The following is a 15359-nucleotide window of genomic DNA, read 5'->3' as shown; positions in this document are numbered from 1 at the left end:
ATCTGCCTCCATGAGGGGAATGGGTCCCACCCCACCTTTATCACAGAGCACTGGAACAACACTGTGCCTAAGGCGCTGCTAGCAAGCAAGCCGGGCAAATCCCAGGTATAGGGCGGCCAGGGCGCCAGTCCAGGCAGTAAGACAATTCCCATGGCGAGAGCTGGAGGGGGAACCAGAGTGAGACAGGCGAGAATGAGGAAACAGAGCAGCCGCTCAACACCCAGATGTTGTCCAGTCCTGCTGCTGGCAAGCAAGGGGCACCCCAGAGGCAGGTAGTATCCAGACCCCAGGTTAAGGCCAGCTGTCTCCTGGGAGCCCTCCTGGAGTGAGCTGGAGGTACACACTCCTCCTCCCAAGAAGTAGGACAAAGAGCATAGGAGCCCCATCCCCCCTTCTCAGTGCGGCCAGAATAAGCAACATGGCATTGCGGGCACTTGCCACCTGACCCACTCCACCGTGCCCACCGCACTATATAAGGACTCCTCTCACTGGCCCGACCCCTGCTCCACTAACCCTAAGTTGGCAAAGATGGGGCTTTGCCTGGGGAACCGGGGAAGAGGCCTCCGGCACTGAAGCACCAATCCTTCCAGTGGGTGCACAGCCTTCCTGTCTTTCTCACTGGGTACCTGGGCATGGCTGCTGGGCCCAGTGCCTCCTTAGTAAGGCATGGTTATGGCCTAGCTGAGCAAACCAGCTTGAGAAGTTAGTTTGAAAGGGCTTACTGGAGATGTAGACCCAGGGCCTTTACCCCTGCCATTGTGCCCTGCAGGCTGTGGAAACGGGGAGAGCCAGGTGGCGGTTCCTGAACAATCCGTGCCAGACCGCACCCAGAGGAGGAGCACGGAGCTACCATGAACCAGCAGGGCATGGAAGCAACAGTGTGGCTCGTGCCACCTGTGCAGATGAGGCCAGCACCGGCGTAGGGAGGGTGTGGTGGGAAGGACAGCGTCCTGGGGGCCAACCACAGGGAATGTGGGAGGGGAGATCAGGATCGAGGCCACCCCCATCTCCCAGAGGGGGACAAGCGCAGCAACACAAACTAGGAGCACTGAGTTTATTGCTCAAGGACACCGCTGCCTTCACGCCTGGATGTGGGTCTTGGCGCTGAAGGCCAGGTAGTAGAGCACAAGGCCGATGCCCGCAGCCAGCACCTCAGTGGAGACCCAGGGCCCGTTCCAAGTGCCCTGCAAGGACAGGACATCAAAAGCCAGTTCAGACTGGGCAGCCCGACGCAGCAGCCGGCCCTGGCCAGCCTGCCTCAGCTGCCCACTCACCCTGTGGTCCACATGGACTGTGAACAGAGGCGAGATGACAGACACGTCTTCGTTGTTTCTCTGAGCCTGGAAAGGACAGGTTGGGGTCAGGGTGCCCAGGTTAGGAGAGGGAGGCACAGGGGTGGGGAGTGGGCATGGGTGTGCAGGAGCATGGGAAGGTGCTGTGGCCTTGCTGGGTGGCAGCGAGGGCCCAACACACAGGAGACAGTGGCGGGGGGGTGGGCAGGCATAGGGCAGAGGCCCTGGGCATTCATCACCTTTCTCAGGAGGCTGTAGGACTCCTCATCAAAGAATCTGACTTCGTAGGTACCCGCGTGAGCACTCTTGTGATCCAGGCTCCAGGACACCTGGGGGGGGGGCACGGTGCACCTGTGAGGGGAGCTCTGTTCTGAGCATCTGTCCCCCAAGTCCTCACTGCTGATGTTGTCCAGGGGCACCACCCCAGGCTTCCAGTGGTCTAGCGGCATCGCCCAGCAACCGCAGAGCGGTCTCCCTTACCTGGTAACGCCCCACGTCCTGGCCGCGGGTGACGGGGAACTGCTTCCCACTGACATCAGCGTAGAGAGCCATGTTCTAGGTGACAGGACAATGGGACTGTCACCGTCTCCTCTTGAGGGCACAGGCATGACACGGGTAAGTCTACCCCAAATGAGCCATGTTGGGAGAGCAACAGGCACTGGGATCATCCGTGTCCCTCTATGTGCCCTGGGGACCACACTGCAAGGAATGTGCTGTGGCCAGCGTTACCAATCAAGGCATGCAAGTCAGGGCCTAAGGCCAGAAACACACAGGCATGCCTTCTGGTGAGCAGCAGCCAAAGGGAACAAGAGCCTGGAGGCCACTTTGGGCCCCCCCCCCACAGCCCCAAAGCTGAGCAGGAGGTGCCCATGGCCCTGCCCCCTCTCCTGTGCACTGCCCCACCTGGACCCTGTTCTTGCACGCGAGGGAGATCTCCACGATGAAGACGGTCTCCGTGGCAATGACGGCGTCGGAGGTGGTGTAATAGGAGGGGGTGATCTGCGGCTCCACGCAGGCCTCTGCTGCAGGGAGGAGGCAAGGGGTACTTGACCGTGCTGCAGCCCGGGCCCAGGGGCCAGCCTTGGCCCTGCCTCCCACACTTGCCCGGGCCCGCCTCTGCAGGCTGCTTCTCGTGCCACAATGAGCTTGGGAGTGAGTGTGTGTGTGTGTGTGTGGTGGGGGGTACGGGACTCCTCATCTCAGGCCATTCAACAGCCCTTGCCGAGGCCACCTGGGGACTCAGAGGAAATGAAGCTGCCACCCAGGTAGGGCACACTGGAAACAGGCCGGCCACAGTGTCGGGCCTGGCAGTACAGGGGTGTGCTGTCGTTTAACTGGGCCTCTTCCCATGGAGCCCCTGGCTTCAGGGCAGGAAAATGCTGAAGGCTGCGGACGCAGGTGCAAGAGCTGGTGCCGGCTGCTCCAACAGGGGACTCCAGGATGTCCTCAAGCCTGTCTCTTGGCGCTAAGTCGGCGAGACCCCGGGTGTGGACACGACGGGGCCTTCTGGAAAGCCCAGGTCTTTTGCCGCAGGCGCCTACTGGCCTGTGGAAACCTCTTACCTTCCTCACCCCCGCACTGCAGCTCTGTGGTCCGCTCCGCAGTGGCCCGGGCGGCTCCTGGCCGACCTCCGTGCCCTCCGAGGCCAGCAGGTGGCAGGGACTTGTGTTACCTTCCCTCCTGGACCTGGGCACCTCGGCTCCCCAGCGGAAGCTTTGAAGCGTTAGGACAAGCAGCCAGGCTGCCGGGCAAACGTGTTTGCAGCACTTGGGTCACGGTGCCCCGAGGTGATCTGCCTGTCGGGGCAAGGCCCGCTCCCTAACGGTGGACCCCGGGAAGGGCCAGCCCCTCGCTTCGCCCGTACCCTCCCTCCCCCCAGCACCACCAGCGGCGGGTCAGAGGTTCACCGGCAATTCGCTCCGGCTAGGCCGCTACCTGAGCAGCAGGACAGGCCGGACAGCAGGAGGAGCGCCAGGGCGCCGAGAGATGCCATCGCCGCCATGGCCTCTTCTTAGTCGACGGGGGGCGGGGCGGAGAACGAGCGTTCCCGAACACGCGGGCCAGACGAGGAAGCGCGACGCGTCAGCGGCCACGGGAGCCAATGGTGCGCGGGTGGGTAGGGCTGGGTTCCGTGACGTTGTCGGCGGTACTGACGTGTCCCCTCCCCGAGCCAGCAGCCCAGCGGGTCGCGCCCCCTCCTAAGATGGCGCCAGCGCCGGCGGCAACCGCTCTACCACGCGAAAGGGGCTGTGGGAAAGCGGTGAGGCCGCGCGCGTGCGCAGTGCAGACCGGCCGCTAGCTGCCGAAGTCTCGCGATAGCGCCGGCTTAATCGTTGGAACCTGCCGCGGCTCTGACTTTCCATCATGGCGCTCAAGTTGGTGACGGCCGCAGGCGCCGCTGCAAAGGCGGTGTTCAAGCCGATTTCCCTCAGCCGTCCTCGGGAGGTGAGGAGCAGGGCGGACGTTGCAGCTCGCGGGACAGCTTCAAAGTCCGCCACTGGGGCTTCGCATGCCCTTGGGCTCGGGCTGGGTATAGAGGCTCCTAGAGTAGCCCGGTGTTCGATTGGATGCGGGCCCCGCTACGGGGCGGGGAGAGCTCTGTGGGCCGCGGTTGATTGGCCGCCTGTGCTGTCTCCGTGTGTGGGAGTGAGGGGGCGGGAGGTGTTTGGAGTGTACGCGTAATCGTGCGTCTGGGGACTGGCCGAAGTTGGCTGTGGTCCGTGACCCCCACGAATTTGTGCGGTGGGCTGCGGCGCTTCCCTGGGGCTTTGGCGAGAGTGCTCTCGGGCCTTCTCTTGAGTTGCGGCCTGCCCTGGGGATCCCGTGGCGGGACTCAGTTCCTACTCAGGCTTTGCCTCCGGTATGCTTTGCCACCTGTGCCGGCGGAGGACAGTCGCTCTTTGTCAGTAACGTCTAAGCAGACAGCGCTGGAATGGCACACAGCTAGGGTTTCTGGGGCTGGCGGCGGTGGAGTTGGGCTGTCTCACTTCTCCTTTGGGTTCGCGGTTGTCCACACTGCGTTCTTCTCTCTCGACCAGACCAGAGGTCTGTAGCGGCGAGCCACCACTGCTTGTGGCAACTGGCAGCGGTGATCCCTGGCCCGTGACCCCTCCCCTTCTCTTTCTGGGTCCACTTTGCGCCGCGTTCGGGGGGGCGGGGGGTAGGAACTTCAAGTTCCCAAGGACCCTGCAGCTCTGACCTTCAACAGCTCGGACGGCTCTTGGCCCCGCCCCCGTTTTAAAGGGCTGAGTTCTGCCAGGAGAAGGCCTTTCTCTCTGCTGGCCTCGGGTCTTCCTCCCTCCCTCCCTGCCTCTGCAGCTTTCTTGAGGCACAGTGCTCAGGTGGTTGTCGGATCAGTGGGGAGAAGCCTCAGTTTGGTAAAAAACTTTGTTTATTTGAAATGCAGAGTAACCAACAGGGAGGCAGATATAAGGCCACAACAGTTGAAGGGATGAGGCTGGGAGCCAGGACTCCCTGCTGGTCTCCCACATGGGGGCAGGGAGCCCAGCACGTGGGCCACGTGCTGCTGTGTGGCCAGGCACATTGGCAGGAGGCTGCGTATGAAGCACAGTAGCTGAGGCTGGAACTGGCAATCTGACACAGTGTTGGGGTTAAACTTGCTGTGCCATGCTACTGGCCCCTTATTCATTTTCTCCTCTCTCTTTTTAAGCATTTTTTAACTTTTTCTTAGAAAGTCAGATCTACCAAGAGAAGGAGACACAGAACGATCTTCTGTCCACTAGCTTACTCTCTAAGTGGCTACAACATCCACAGCTGAGCTGATTCAGGAGCCAGGAGCCTCCTCCGGGTGTCCCACACAGGTGCAGGGGTCCACGGTTTTGTTCTGTCCATCGCTGCTTCCCCAGGTCACAAGCAGGGAGCTGGATGGGAAGTGCAGAAGTGGGACACCAACAAGCACTTGCATGGCTGCTAGCAGGCAAAGGACCAGCCAGTTGAGTCATCATACCAGCCTCCCTCCCTTTGCTCCTTTTCTTTTCTTTCTTTTTTTTTTTTTTTAATTACAAAGTCAGATATAGAGAGAGAGGAGGAGAGACAGAGAGGAAGATCTTCCATCCGATGATTCACTCCCCAAGTGAGCCGCAACAGCCGGTGCTGCGCCGATCTGATGCCGGGAACCTGGAACCTCTTCCGGGTCTCCCACGCGGGTGCAGGGTCCCAAAGCATTGGGCCGTCCTCCACTGCTTTCCCAGGCCACAAGCAGGGAGCTGGATGGGAAGTGGAGCTGCCGGGATTAGAACCGGCGCCCATATGGGATCCCGGGGCTTTCAAGGCGAGGACTTTAGTTGCTAGGCCGCACCGCCGGGCCCATCTTTGCTCCTTTTCTGATGTGCTGGGAACATTCTGCACTTGCTCCTTGCCTCCCAGCTTTGGGCCAGGCACTGCACTGAGGCTGAGATGACCTCTGCTCTCAGGATCCTAAGGCTTGGGGAGAGATCATGGGAATGGTGACCTGTGGGGAGGGCCATTGCTGATGGGGGAAGGAAGTAGGTAGGATTTGGGGAACCCAGGTTTGCAGTAACTTTAGGGCACTAAGAAAGGCTTCCTGGAGGAAGGACCATCTAAAATTGAGGCATTAAGTGTAGAAAGATTGACATAAGTGGAGAAAACTGCCAAGTCTTGAGTCTGCTGTGGCTGTGGCTGTGGCTCCTGCTGCTGCACACCCAGGTCCCTGCAGAGGACTTGAAGCTCTGTTCTTGGTGCTCAGCCCTTCCCAGATGGCACATGTGCAGGTCAGACTCCCGTGACTGCCCAGGCAGGGAGTGGCCAGCCTGCCTGAGCCTCATGGGCTTCCACAAGGAGAGCATGGCTGTGCCCAACTGGCATGCATGACTGGCATGTCCTTGGTTGTGTTCCTACGTGGGGTACAGTGGGCAGAGGTGAACTCTCTCACTGGGACTTGACACAGGTCTCTCTGACACTGGCTTAGTTGGAAGCATTTGGCCTCTGTGCCCAAGGTACTGTTGCACTGAGGCTGGCATTGAACATGCTGTTAGCATGCCCGCCCGTGCATGGCCATCCCAGTCAAGTTAAGGATGCTCGTCATCCATCTTGGCCTTTGAGATAGCCTCTGTCAAGGTGGTGTCTGTGGCAGTAGTGCAGGAACCGCTGGCTCAGGGAGGCTGGGGCTACCTTAGCGCCTCGGAGCGCCTTCTGGCTCTGCTTGTACTTAGGGAACGTGAGAAAAGCACCCGAGCATCTTGTCTGTAGAGTTGATTTTCCTGTGGCGCTGAGTTCTTCTCTGCCAGTCTTCCCTTGTCACACACCCTGCTGAGCAGTAGTATTGGACCTGAAAAAAGAGTCAGAAGCAAGAAAAGAAGCAAAGAGCGCCCGAAGGTTGGCCCTGAGAGGGTCAGGGGCAGAGGGCTGTGTGTCTGGAGTCTGTGTGTGCCACCATTCGCTGCAGAGCTGGCGACCTGTCAGGGCGCTGGGGCAAGTCCCTCCTCCGCTTCCAAGAGGTTGGCCAACCCTTGCCAACTTGACTCTTCAAGCTGTCCTCAAACCCTGGCATTGGGGTTTTCTTTACCAGGTTCTAAGCACGCATGAGGCCACCTGGAGGAGCATCTCCTCAGTAAGTACTGCCTGTGGACATGTGCACGCTGTGTGGGGGCCTGTACTGCTGCTGCTCCTCCCAGCCCTTGCCCTTGCCCTTGCCCTTGCGTGAACTGCACGAGACACAGCCCTAGGGAAAACGGGCTCCGTCCCGTGGGCTCAGCCTTCTTGCTCCAGCCTTGGCTGATCTGAGTCTTCTTTCTTTCTGTTCCCCTCTAGCAACAAGCAATTGTGAGTATTCTCCTCTGCCTGTGAAATTGGGGTTGGGAGTCCTGGTGACCAGGCAGGGATCCCCAAGGGAGCAGCCCTCACCAGGCTGGGATATCCCCAGCTGGCAACTCACAAATGGCCAGCCTTCTAAGTCCTCCCTGGTGGGCAGCAGGGAGCTGGCTCGAGGACCTGGGTGCTGAAGTGGGGACTCTGTCAGACTCCCCAAATCTCACCTTTGCCCTGGGCCTCCTTGTAGCCTCCGTCGGCGAAATATGGTGGGCGCCACACAGTGACCATGATCCCGGGGGACGGAATCGGGCCTGAGCTCATGTTGCACGTCAAATCTGTGTTCAGGTACAGGGCTTTTTCCTCGACAGGGGTGGGCAGGGGGAGTACTAAGAACCCTGTGCTGGGATGGGCAGTGAGCCCCAAACCCACTGGATGGGTGGGAGTGGGCCTACCCCATGGGCCTGGCTGGGCACTGGCACTGGCAGCAGTGTGCATCCTGGAGGTCCAGCATGCCCCCATCAGTTGCACCAGTGGAGCCGGGTCAGAGTGGGTGACAGCAGGGTCCAGGCATCTGTGCCTGATGGCCTCAAGCCGTAGTCCTGAGCCAGCTCTGCCCCAGGCATGCGTGTGTGCCGGTGGACTTTGAGGAAGTGCATGTGAGCTCCAACGCCGACGAGGAGGACATCCGCAACGCCATCATGGCCATCCGTCGGAACCGCGTGGCCTTGAAAGGTGCACTGGGGGCGAGGCCGGGGCCCAGCTCCTCCTCTCAGGTTTCCAGGCTTTGCCAACTGCAGCTGGAGTGGTGGTCATGGTGGGGTTAGGGTTAGTGGTTAGTGGTGTGTGTGTGTGTGTGTGTGTGTGTGTGTGTGTGTTTCCACTAGCCTGCGCACATGACTGCATGAGATGTCATCACGCCTCCAGCCCTCCCGAAGCACCCTCGGCTGGGATTAGCCTTGACTCTAGGTCCTTCTTCATAAGCTCGCTGGCTTATGCCTCCTGAGCGCACCTTGCTTTGGTGCAGGCCTTTGGTGGTTTCCAGCAGGCATTTGGCCCCCCAGCCCTGTGTGGACCCAATCGAACCCGGTAGGAGCCCTGGCAGGCTATTGAGAAAGGCTTCTCCAGGTGGCACACTCTCTCCACCTGCCAGCAGCTGCAGCCCCGATCCTTCCCTTCCTCTAGATACTGTGGCTGCTCCTGACCTGAGCCTTGGGTAGCTCCTTGAGTTTGGGCCTGGCAGTCAAGGTCACCTTGCTGACATCCAGCTGGCTGGGCAGCCTGTTCAAGGCAGGCTGTGGGCAGGGGAGTGGCAGAGCTTCCAGCCAGCTGCCAGCCCTTAGGTTCTTGTTCGTCCATTCCTTCTGTAAGGATTTATGGAGTGCTTTCTGTGAGGCTCCCTGGAACTCAGCAGCCTTCATTTGAGCCTGTGTGTCTTGTCTTTGTTCTATAGGCAACATTGAAACCAACCATAACCTGCCACCCTCCCACAAATCCCGAAACAACATACTTCGGTAAAGATGCTCGCTCGGATGCTCGGGGTGGACTCTTCCCCAGAGAAGGGGGTGATGGTGGCGGGGGCAGCTGCAGGTGCATCACAGGAGCTGCCAGAAAGCCTAGCCCACCCTGTTCCATACCTGCACCCCCGCCCCCCCAGCACCAGCCTGGACCTCTATGCCAATGTCATCCACTGTAAGAGCCTGCCGGGAGTGGTGACTCGGCACAAGGACATAGACATCCTCATCGTGCGGGAGAACACGGAGGGCGAGTACAGCAGCCTGGAGCATGAGGTGGGCACGGTCATGGGCGGGCACGGGCCTGCCAGGGGCACCCGGAGCCTGCTGCCTGCCGCTGTGTCCCCAGTATGTTTGCTTGCTTGACAGGACACAAGTCTCTGGTTCCTCACCTCTGCCCCTTCCCTGTTCCCTTCTCAGAGCGTGGCAGGAGTGGTGGAGAGCCTGAAGATCATCACCAAGGCCAAGTCTCTCCGTATTGCTGAATATGCCTTCAAGCTGGCCCAGGACAGTGGGCGCAAGAAAGTGACAGCTGTACACAAGGCCAACATCATGTATGTATCCCTACTCTGTAGTCTTTGGGTCTTGGGGCTCCGTGGCCCTGACCAGCCACCAAGCGAGCACACCTAGGGCTGTGCCCTCAGGGGCGGTGGGACAGGAGCGATAGGTCGGGAGGTGTGCCCCCTGCTCCCGTGGCTGGTCATTGCAGCCAGCCAAGCCCGTGTCCTGTGTTCCCACCCCCTGCCAGGAAACTGGGTGATGGGCTTTTCCTGCAGTGCTGCCGCGAGGTGGCGGCTGGCTACCCTCAGATCACTTTCGAGAGCATGATAGTGGACAACACCACGATGCAGGTGGGAGGCCTGCCCCGCCGCAGCTCGGCCCCGCCCCTGTGTTCCTGAGTCTGCCCTTGAGCTGCTTCCTTGCTCTGCAGCTGGTGTCCCGGCCCCAGCAGTTCGACGTCATGGTGATGCCCAATCTCTACGGCAACATCGTCAACAACGTGTGTGCAGGGCTGGTTGGGGGGCCAGGCCTTGTGGCTGGGGCCAATTACGGCCATGTGTACGCAGTGTTCGAGACGGTGAGCATACTGGCGGCTGTCAGTCACCAGCCCCCCTGGGCCCTCCCTCCACCCCCGCACCCCATTCAGCAAGGCCTGCTTCGCTGGGGTTAGTTCTTTCCCCAGGCCCTGGCACCTGCCCACCTACCTCTGGTGTCTGAGGATGCACCTGTTTGGCCGCAGTGTGTGAGTGGGTCCCCTGCCCTGTGTGCTGTGTTTTCCACCCAGCCTCCTCTGCTTCCCCTTTCCAGGCTACCAGGAACACGGGCAAGAGTATCGCTAATAAGAACATTGCCAACCCCACAGCTACGCTGCTGGCCAGCTGCATGATGCTGGACCACCTGAAGTAAGTGGTTTCTGATACCTGCCTGAGGCCGTGGGGCGCAGCAGCCCTCTGGGCTCTGAGGGCTAAAGGCTGTACCTCTGCCTCGCCAGGCTCCACTCCTACGCTGCCTCCATCCGCAAGGCTGTCTTAGCATCCATGGACAATGAAAACGTGAGGCTCCTCCTGCCCCTGCCCTGACTCCTCCCCCAGCACTCCATTCTGTAGCCTGGGTGGCGGGGGGTGGGGCTTCTCCGCCTCACTACCTGTCTGTCTCCTCCAGATGCACACCCCAGACATTGGGGGCCAGGGCACCACGTCGGAAGCCATTCAGGACATCATCCGCAACATCCGCATCACCAACGGCCGGGCTGTGGAGGCCTAGACGGCAGCGGCGCCAGCATGCACAGCCCACTCCGCAATAAACCAGCTGCTTACCCTCGGTGCTGTTTAGGCGACACTTTATTAAGAAAGAGATGCACACACTCAGGAGGGCCTTGGGCAGGGCACCCGGCAGCCCCTGCCCTGGGAGTGGGAGAGGGTCTGGCTTTCCCTCAAGGCACTGAGCTGGCCCCGAGGTGGAGCTGCGGCAGCCCCGGAGGTGCCTAGGGGTTGAGCCAGGGGTGCTGCAGGCAGTCGGCGGCGCTGGCCCGTTTCTCCGGGATGTACTCCATCATGGGCAGCAGGAAGGCGCTGAACTGCGTGGCCTGCTCCAGCGGCCACTCGTACTTCTCCATCAGCACCTCGTACAGGCCCCAGTGCTTGAGATTGTGGATGTGCCGCAGCTGTCCTGGCGGGTGGGGGAGGGGGGTGAGCTTTACGGGGGGGCCCCCGGGTCTTCAGTTCCCTGCCCCCTGCTCTGCCTGCCTCCACTGCCCCCACCTCTGCGGTTGAAGAACTCCCGGGAATAGCGGCCAGAGAGGGCAAAAGCTGGCGGGATGTCTCCCAGAAGCTCCACGATGTGGGCAATGTGGTCTGTGGGCAAGAAGAAGTTGGCAGGCACGCCAGGCCTGGCCTCGTTCCCCGGCCGTGTCTGAGCCAGCCTGCCTGCCTTACCCTCATCACGGCTGTAGTCTTCTCCAGAGTGAGGCTCGAATAGGTAGTCACCGGTGGCCAGCTCGAAGGCCTGCAGGAGAGGCAAGGGTGAGGGGCTGGCAGGTGGGTCGGGCCCGTGGTGGCCAGGTACCCCCAAACACACCATGCATGCTGTGCTCCAGATGTCCGCCGGGGGCCCATACTCGGCACCGATCAGCACTTCCACAGCCCGGTACTGCCGAGTCTGGATGTCTTCAGTGAAGTGCTTATGCTGGAAGCAAGGAGGAGCCTAGACACAGGTGCCAGGGCCCAGGCTGGCACGCCCCCAGCACTCCTGCTCCCACTGCCCATCAGCGTCCCGAGGGATTCCCCACGTGGCCCTGGAGGGAGTGGGGGCGGAGGCGAGGCCAAGGCTGGCCCTTCCTGGTAGCCCTCTGCCCCCCTGCCCCTTGCTCCAGGCCCGTTGCGTGGCAGGGGCCCGTGTTGGTTGGAAGCAGGACGCTGCTGAGTTAGCCTCTGCCTGGCCAGTGGCCTGCAGCAAGGTGCCCCCACCCTCAGCCCGGAGCCCTGCTCGCCAGGGCTCTTGTACCACCCAGCAGGCGTTGCCCAGGTCAGCGATCTTGATCTTAATCTTGTCTGCATTCTGAGGCTCCAGTGGGTTCACCAGGAGATTAGAGGCACCACAGGGTGCTGAGGAGGGGAGAGGAAAGAGGGAGACTGAGCCGAGCCTGTACCGCCCAGCCTTCGCGCCCACCTAAGCCCCGTGTACTCACTGCTGGGTGACAGCAGGCCCCCGGTCTCACGCTGGTTGGATGAGCCTGAGAGGATGGAGCAAGAGGCAGGAGAGAAGAGGGAGCCCGAGAAACCTGAGGTCTGTGAGCCGGTGCTGAGGCTGCGGCCGCCCCCCAGGGCTGGGGACGAGGAGGCTGGAGAGGGGCCAGCCCTGGGGCCCCCGGCGTGGCAGCCGGAAGAAGACGTGGAGCCGCTGCCCCCCTCGAGCCTGAAGGTGGAGTCTGAGATGGGCAGAGGTGATGTGTGAACAGATGGCATGGCCTGGCCTGTGCATGCGCCTGGGCGCAGCGCTGCCTCCAGCCCCTCACCCTCGGCCGCTGTGTCCATGGCCTCGAGCCGCTGCAGGTCTCGCAGACGCTCCTCCAGCAGCCGCTTCTGCTGTTTCCGTTTACGCCTCATCTTCTTCCTCTTGTTTTTGGACAGCTTACCAGTCTGCTGCCAGAGCCAGGGTCACCCCCAGGGCTCCATCACTCACCCCCAGTGCACTTGACCGTGGTGTTCCTGCCTAGGGCCCTCATGAGTGCCAGAATGGGATGCCCCCCCACACCTGTCCCTCGTGGCCTGAAGCTCCCCTAGGGAGAACTTGTGACCCACCCGTGCACCACCATCATGGGGTCCCCAGGCTCCTCCAGGCAGGAGGACCACTTACCAAGACCTCCGGGGGGGCAGTGCTGACTAGGGGTGCAGAGAGAAGGCAATGGAGAGTTGGGCAGGTGCCCAGCCCCAGAGGTCCCTGCTGGCGCCCCTCAGGTGCTCCCTACCTGTGGAGCGGGATGGGGGTGGGGCCCCCGACTGCTGCCACTCCGTGGCCTCGGCAGCCAGACGCCGGATGTAGGCGTCCCCGACACACAGCAGGATGTTCTCGGGCTTGATGTCCGTGTGAATGATCTTGCACTTGGTGTGCAGATAGTCCAGGCCATGAAGCACCTGTGGTGGGCCAGCCACTTGGCTTCTTGAGCTCTGCTCGGGCTGGGCCGGCCTGGCCGGCACTCGCTGGGTGCTGCACTCACCTGCCTCACGATGCTCTTGACACACGGTACAGGCAGGCCCTGGTAATTGGACTTGATGATCCACTTGAGGAGTTGGTGGCCCAGCACCTCCAGTACCATGCACACATCTGGGTCTGGAGTAAAGGCTGGCCAGCAGGCACAGAGCCGGGCACAGGCCCTACCCCCCTCCACTGGGGGGTGCACCATGAGGTTCAGGCACCATACTGTCAGAGATGGGCATTCTGTGTCCATCCTCCTAGGTCCCTCAGCACGCTCCCTGAAGAGCTGGGGGAACTGGCGCACAGGTGATCCCTTTAGAGGTAACAACACCTACAAAAGATGGCCAGGCTGGTGACCCACGCAGCCTTAGGCACACCTCAACACCAACCAAATCAGTACAGACCACTGTCACTGCAGGGGAAAAATGCTCATTGTGCAAATGGGCAAACTGAGGCCCTGGTGGCTAGGAAGACCTGCAAAGGATACGGACTCCATTAACTCCTGAGATCCTGAAGTCATCAATGAGCTGAACAATGGTCTCTCTTTTGGGGTCGCTGGGGTCACTGTCCCGCACCTGGAACAAGAGCCAAGAGGTGCCATGAGCCTCCAACCTGCCTCTTGTCAGCTGCCCCCCCCGCCCCCACCAGCGTAGTTGGAAGCAGGGCTGGCTCCTCTGCTGCTCCAGCTGGGCCCTGGGCCTCAGCCTTCGCCAGGCCACGAGCAGCTCCCGCGGAGCAGGGAGCGGTAGGGGAGGTGCCTCACACATTTCAGGAGCTTGATCTCATCCACAGCTGTCTCCGTGTAATGCCCTGCGCTCTTGACCACTTTGAGTGCCACGAAGCGCTTGCGCCTGTAATGCACACCGCGACCCCTCACCGCGCTAGCCCAGAGCCAGGGCCTGGCCAGCACAGGGCTCGGGGCTCACAGGGCACACTCACTGGATGTCCCAGCAGAGCCACACGGTGGAGAAGTGGCCCCAGCCCAGCTTGCGAACCACGTGGTAGCGCCCATTGAACAGGTCGCCGATCTTCACGGGGTAGTAGCCGCCTATCAAGGTCCGCAGATGATGGATGGCAGTGGGGACATCTCCGGCTCCCCTCTTCAGCACCCTCCCGAAGCTGGCGCAGCCCTGCTGGCCGTCTGGCTCACGTGAGCCGACCCCCACCTCCCGCCATTGAGAGCTCCTGTACTGGCCGGGTGGCCGCTTGCAGCGAGACCAGGCCTCACCCTTGCAGTAGTCTTTGGGATCTTCCTGTTCTTCATCGTCAGAGCCAAGGAGTCCCTGCAGCATCCGAGGTGCCGGCGGCGCTGCGGCCAGTTCAGAGCCCGAGGACTCAGGCCCGCAGGAGGCCTGCGAGCTGCGGGCGGGGTGGGCGGCCGGGCAGTGAGCACGCAAGGTCCCGGGTGGTCCCCCAGCCGGCCCGGCCAAGCCCTACCTGCTGCTGCTGCTGCCACTGTCCCCGCCGCCGCCGCCACCGCCCGCGCTGGCGTTCATCCCAGTCTCGGGGCCCGCGACTCCGGCGCCCCGGCGGCTGCTCCTGTGGGGCCCGGAGGGGGCCCGCGCATTTATAGCCTCGGCCGCTGCTGATCTCACCCGCCTTTATAAATAGCCTCCCAGCTGCTCGGCTGTGGGCAAGGTATGCGGCGCGGGAGGGGACGGCGCGCGACGGTGGCCCGGAGAGGCCGGCCCAGTGAGCCCCGCCACCTCCACTTCGCCCCAGCCCGGGGGGCAGTGCCGGCGCGCAGGGACACGGTGTGCGGTGACTCACGCCCAGGCGCTGCTCCCAGCTCAGAACTGGCCGTGGGCGGAGGAACACCTACACGGGTAGGGGTAGGGGAGCGGGTTGGAAGCTGCTAGAATCCCAAACTAAGCCCCCAGCACCCCAGGGCTGACCTTGGGGTGTCTCTCAAAGGCTGTGGTTGACATGGCAACCGGATCCTCAGGCTGTGATCCCAGTGCTCTAGGGAACTAGGGGTACTTTGGGAGCTTGGAGCATTCTTGATCCTCCCAAATGAGTCCCTGGGGGCGTCCCCCTCGCAATGATCTCTCCTATTCCCAGCAGAACCCCACTTGTACCCTTTCCCAGCATGGTCTGCCTTTTTCCTGTGACCCATCCACCCATGAGAGCGACAGAACTCCAGGACGCCCCCGGAACCGGTGCCACTTGGGGTCCCCTGGCCCAGCAGGGTAGGAGGAAGCATGGGGAGTCGCGCACGCAGGCCTCTGCCATGGCGTTCTTTACCCCTGTTTTGCTTACTGTTCTACCAAGATTTACCGACTGTGTACTCTGCACCTGGCACAAGAGGGGGGCCACCAAGGCCTCGGCTCCACGCCGCTGCCTCGGGGCTGCAGCCTGAGTGCCCAGAAGCCTCCACAGTAGGCAGGACAGGTTGGAGCCAGCATATACTGGCCTTGCTGCAGCATGCTGAGGGGCAGTGGAGGAAGAGCCCCCTCTCTTAGGCACAGCGGTCCCTGGTCCCGTGTGCCGCTGAGGAGGGGCTGCAGTCAGCAGGCAAGGGCGGGGCGACAATGTCACAAGGTGACCCTTGTGCCTGTGCCAGGGTGGGGGC

The 15359-nt window shown here is 61.7% G+C and overlaps 3 protein-coding genes across 12 annotated transcripts; 1 reads left to right on the top strand and 2 right to left on the bottom strand.

Moving 5' to 3' along the window:
- Positions 1 to 1055: 1055 nt before the first annotated feature.
- Positions 1056 to 3433, bottom strand: SSR4 (signal sequence receptor subunit 4). 2 transcript variants are annotated; one of them, XM_004598846.3, is made up of 6 exons: positions 3228 to 3433; positions 2196 to 2314; positions 1773 to 1847; positions 1532 to 1621; positions 1275 to 1340; positions 1056 to 1184 (listed from the first exon to the last, which is right to left on the bottom strand). In XM_004598846.3, exons 1-6 carry the CDS (start codon positions 3292 to 3294, stop codon positions 1080 to 1082), a joined length of 522 nt encoding a protein of 173 aa, XP_004598903.1. In that variant the 5' UTR covers positions 3295 to 3433; the 3' UTR covers positions 1056 to 1079. The 2 variants fall into 2 exon arrangements, with proteins under 2 accessions (XP_004598903.1, XP_004598904.1); XM_004598847.3 differs by having other exon boundaries at positions 2196 to 2311.
- A 72-nt stretch (positions 3434 to 3505) lies between these two features.
- On the top strand, positions 3506 to 10369 carry IDH3G (isocitrate dehydrogenase (NAD(+)) 3 non-catalytic subunit gamma). Of its 2 annotated transcripts, XM_004598845.3 has the most exons (13): positions 3506 to 3737; positions 6841 to 6882; positions 7083 to 7094; positions 7330 to 7427; positions 7702 to 7814; positions 8533 to 8593; positions 8737 to 8869; positions 9014 to 9147; positions 9342 to 9444; positions 9525 to 9671; positions 9902 to 9996; positions 10086 to 10146; positions 10256 to 10369. In XM_004598845.3, the coding sequence occupies exons 1-13, from the start codon at positions 3657 to 3659 to the stop codon at positions 10355 to 10357; spliced, it is 1182 nt and encodes a 393-aa protein (XP_004598902.2). In that variant the 5' UTR covers positions 3506 to 3656; the 3' UTR covers positions 10358 to 10369. The 2 variants fall into 2 exon arrangements, with proteins under 2 accessions (XP_004598902.2, XP_036354094.2); XM_036498201.2 differs by lacking the exon at positions 7083 to 7094.
- A 47-nt stretch (positions 10370 to 10416) lies between these two features.
- Positions 10417 to 15239, bottom strand: SRPK3 (SRSF protein kinase 3). 8 transcript variants are annotated; one of them, XM_058658345.1, is made up of 16 exons: positions 15065 to 15237; positions 14225 to 14326; positions 14016 to 14146; positions 13727 to 13835; positions 13551 to 13638; positions 13275 to 13362; positions 12810 to 12916; positions 12561 to 12726; positions 12449 to 12474; positions 12108 to 12234; positions 11781 to 12020; positions 11597 to 11697; positions 11171 to 11278; positions 11029 to 11098; positions 10855 to 10947; positions 10417 to 10757 (listed from the first exon to the last, which is right to left on the bottom strand). In XM_058658345.1, the coding sequence occupies exons 1-16, from the start codon at positions 15211 to 15213 to the stop codon at positions 10459 to 10461; spliced, it is 2004 nt and encodes a 667-aa protein (XP_058514328.1). In that variant the 5' UTR covers positions 15214 to 15237; the 3' UTR covers positions 10417 to 10458. The 8 variants fall into 8 exon arrangements, with proteins under 8 accessions (XP_058514328.1, XP_058514330.1, XP_058514329.1 ...); XM_058658347.1 differs by having other exon boundaries at positions 12108 to 12207; XM_058658346.1 differs by having other exon boundaries at positions 12108 to 12231; positions 15065 to 15236.
- Positions 15240 to 15359: the final 120 nt, after the last annotated feature.

The sequence above is a fragment of the Ochotona princeps genome, chromosome X (assembly GCF_030435755.1).
Source record: "Ochotona princeps isolate mOchPri1 chromosome X, mOchPri1.hap1, whole genome shotgun sequence".
NCBI lineage: Eukaryota > Metazoa > Chordata > Mammalia > Lagomorpha > Ochotonidae > Ochotona > Ochotona princeps.
The sequence above is the reverse complement of the archived record's forward strand: the minus strand, read 5'-3'. Positions and strand labels throughout refer to the sequence as shown.

Coding starts and splice junctions, on each gene's coding strand:
- SSR4 (XM_004598846.3), bottom strand. CDS start 3,294: ATGGCGGCGATGGCATCTCTCGGCGCCCTGGCGCTCCTCCTGCTGTCC. Junction 2,315..3,227: donor CGGCCTGTCCTGCTGCTCAG/GTAGCGGCCTAG, acceptor TCCTCCCTGCAG/CAGAGGCCTGCGTGGAGCCG. Junction 1,622..1,772: donor AGGACGTGGGGCGTTACCAG/GTAAGGGAGACC, acceptor CCCCCCCCCCAG/GTGTCCTGGAGCCTGGATCA.
- IDH3G (XM_004598845.3), top strand. CDS start 3,657: ATGGCGCTCAAGTTGGTGACGGCCGCAGGCGCCGCTGCAAAGGCGGTG. Junction 9,672..9,901: donor TGTACGCAGTGTTCGAGACG/GTGAGCATACTG, acceptor TCCCCTTTCCAG/GCTACCAGGAACACGGGCAA. Junction 10,147..10,255: donor CATCCATGGACAATGAAAAC/GTGAGGCTCCTC, acceptor TGTCTCCTCCAG/ATGCACACCCCAGACATTGG.
- SRPK3 (XM_058658345.1), bottom strand. CDS start 15,213: ATGCTGCAGCAAGGCCAGTATATGCTGGCTCCAACCTGTCCTGCCTAC. Junction 14,147..14,224: donor AGTGGCAGCAGCAGCAGCAG/GTAGGGCTTGGC, acceptor CCCCGCCCGCAG/CTCGCAGGCCTCCTGCGGGC. Junction 11,698..11,780: donor GGGCCTGCTGTCACCCAGCA/GTGAGTACACGG, acceptor TCCCCTCCTCAG/CACCCTGTGGTGCCTCTAAT.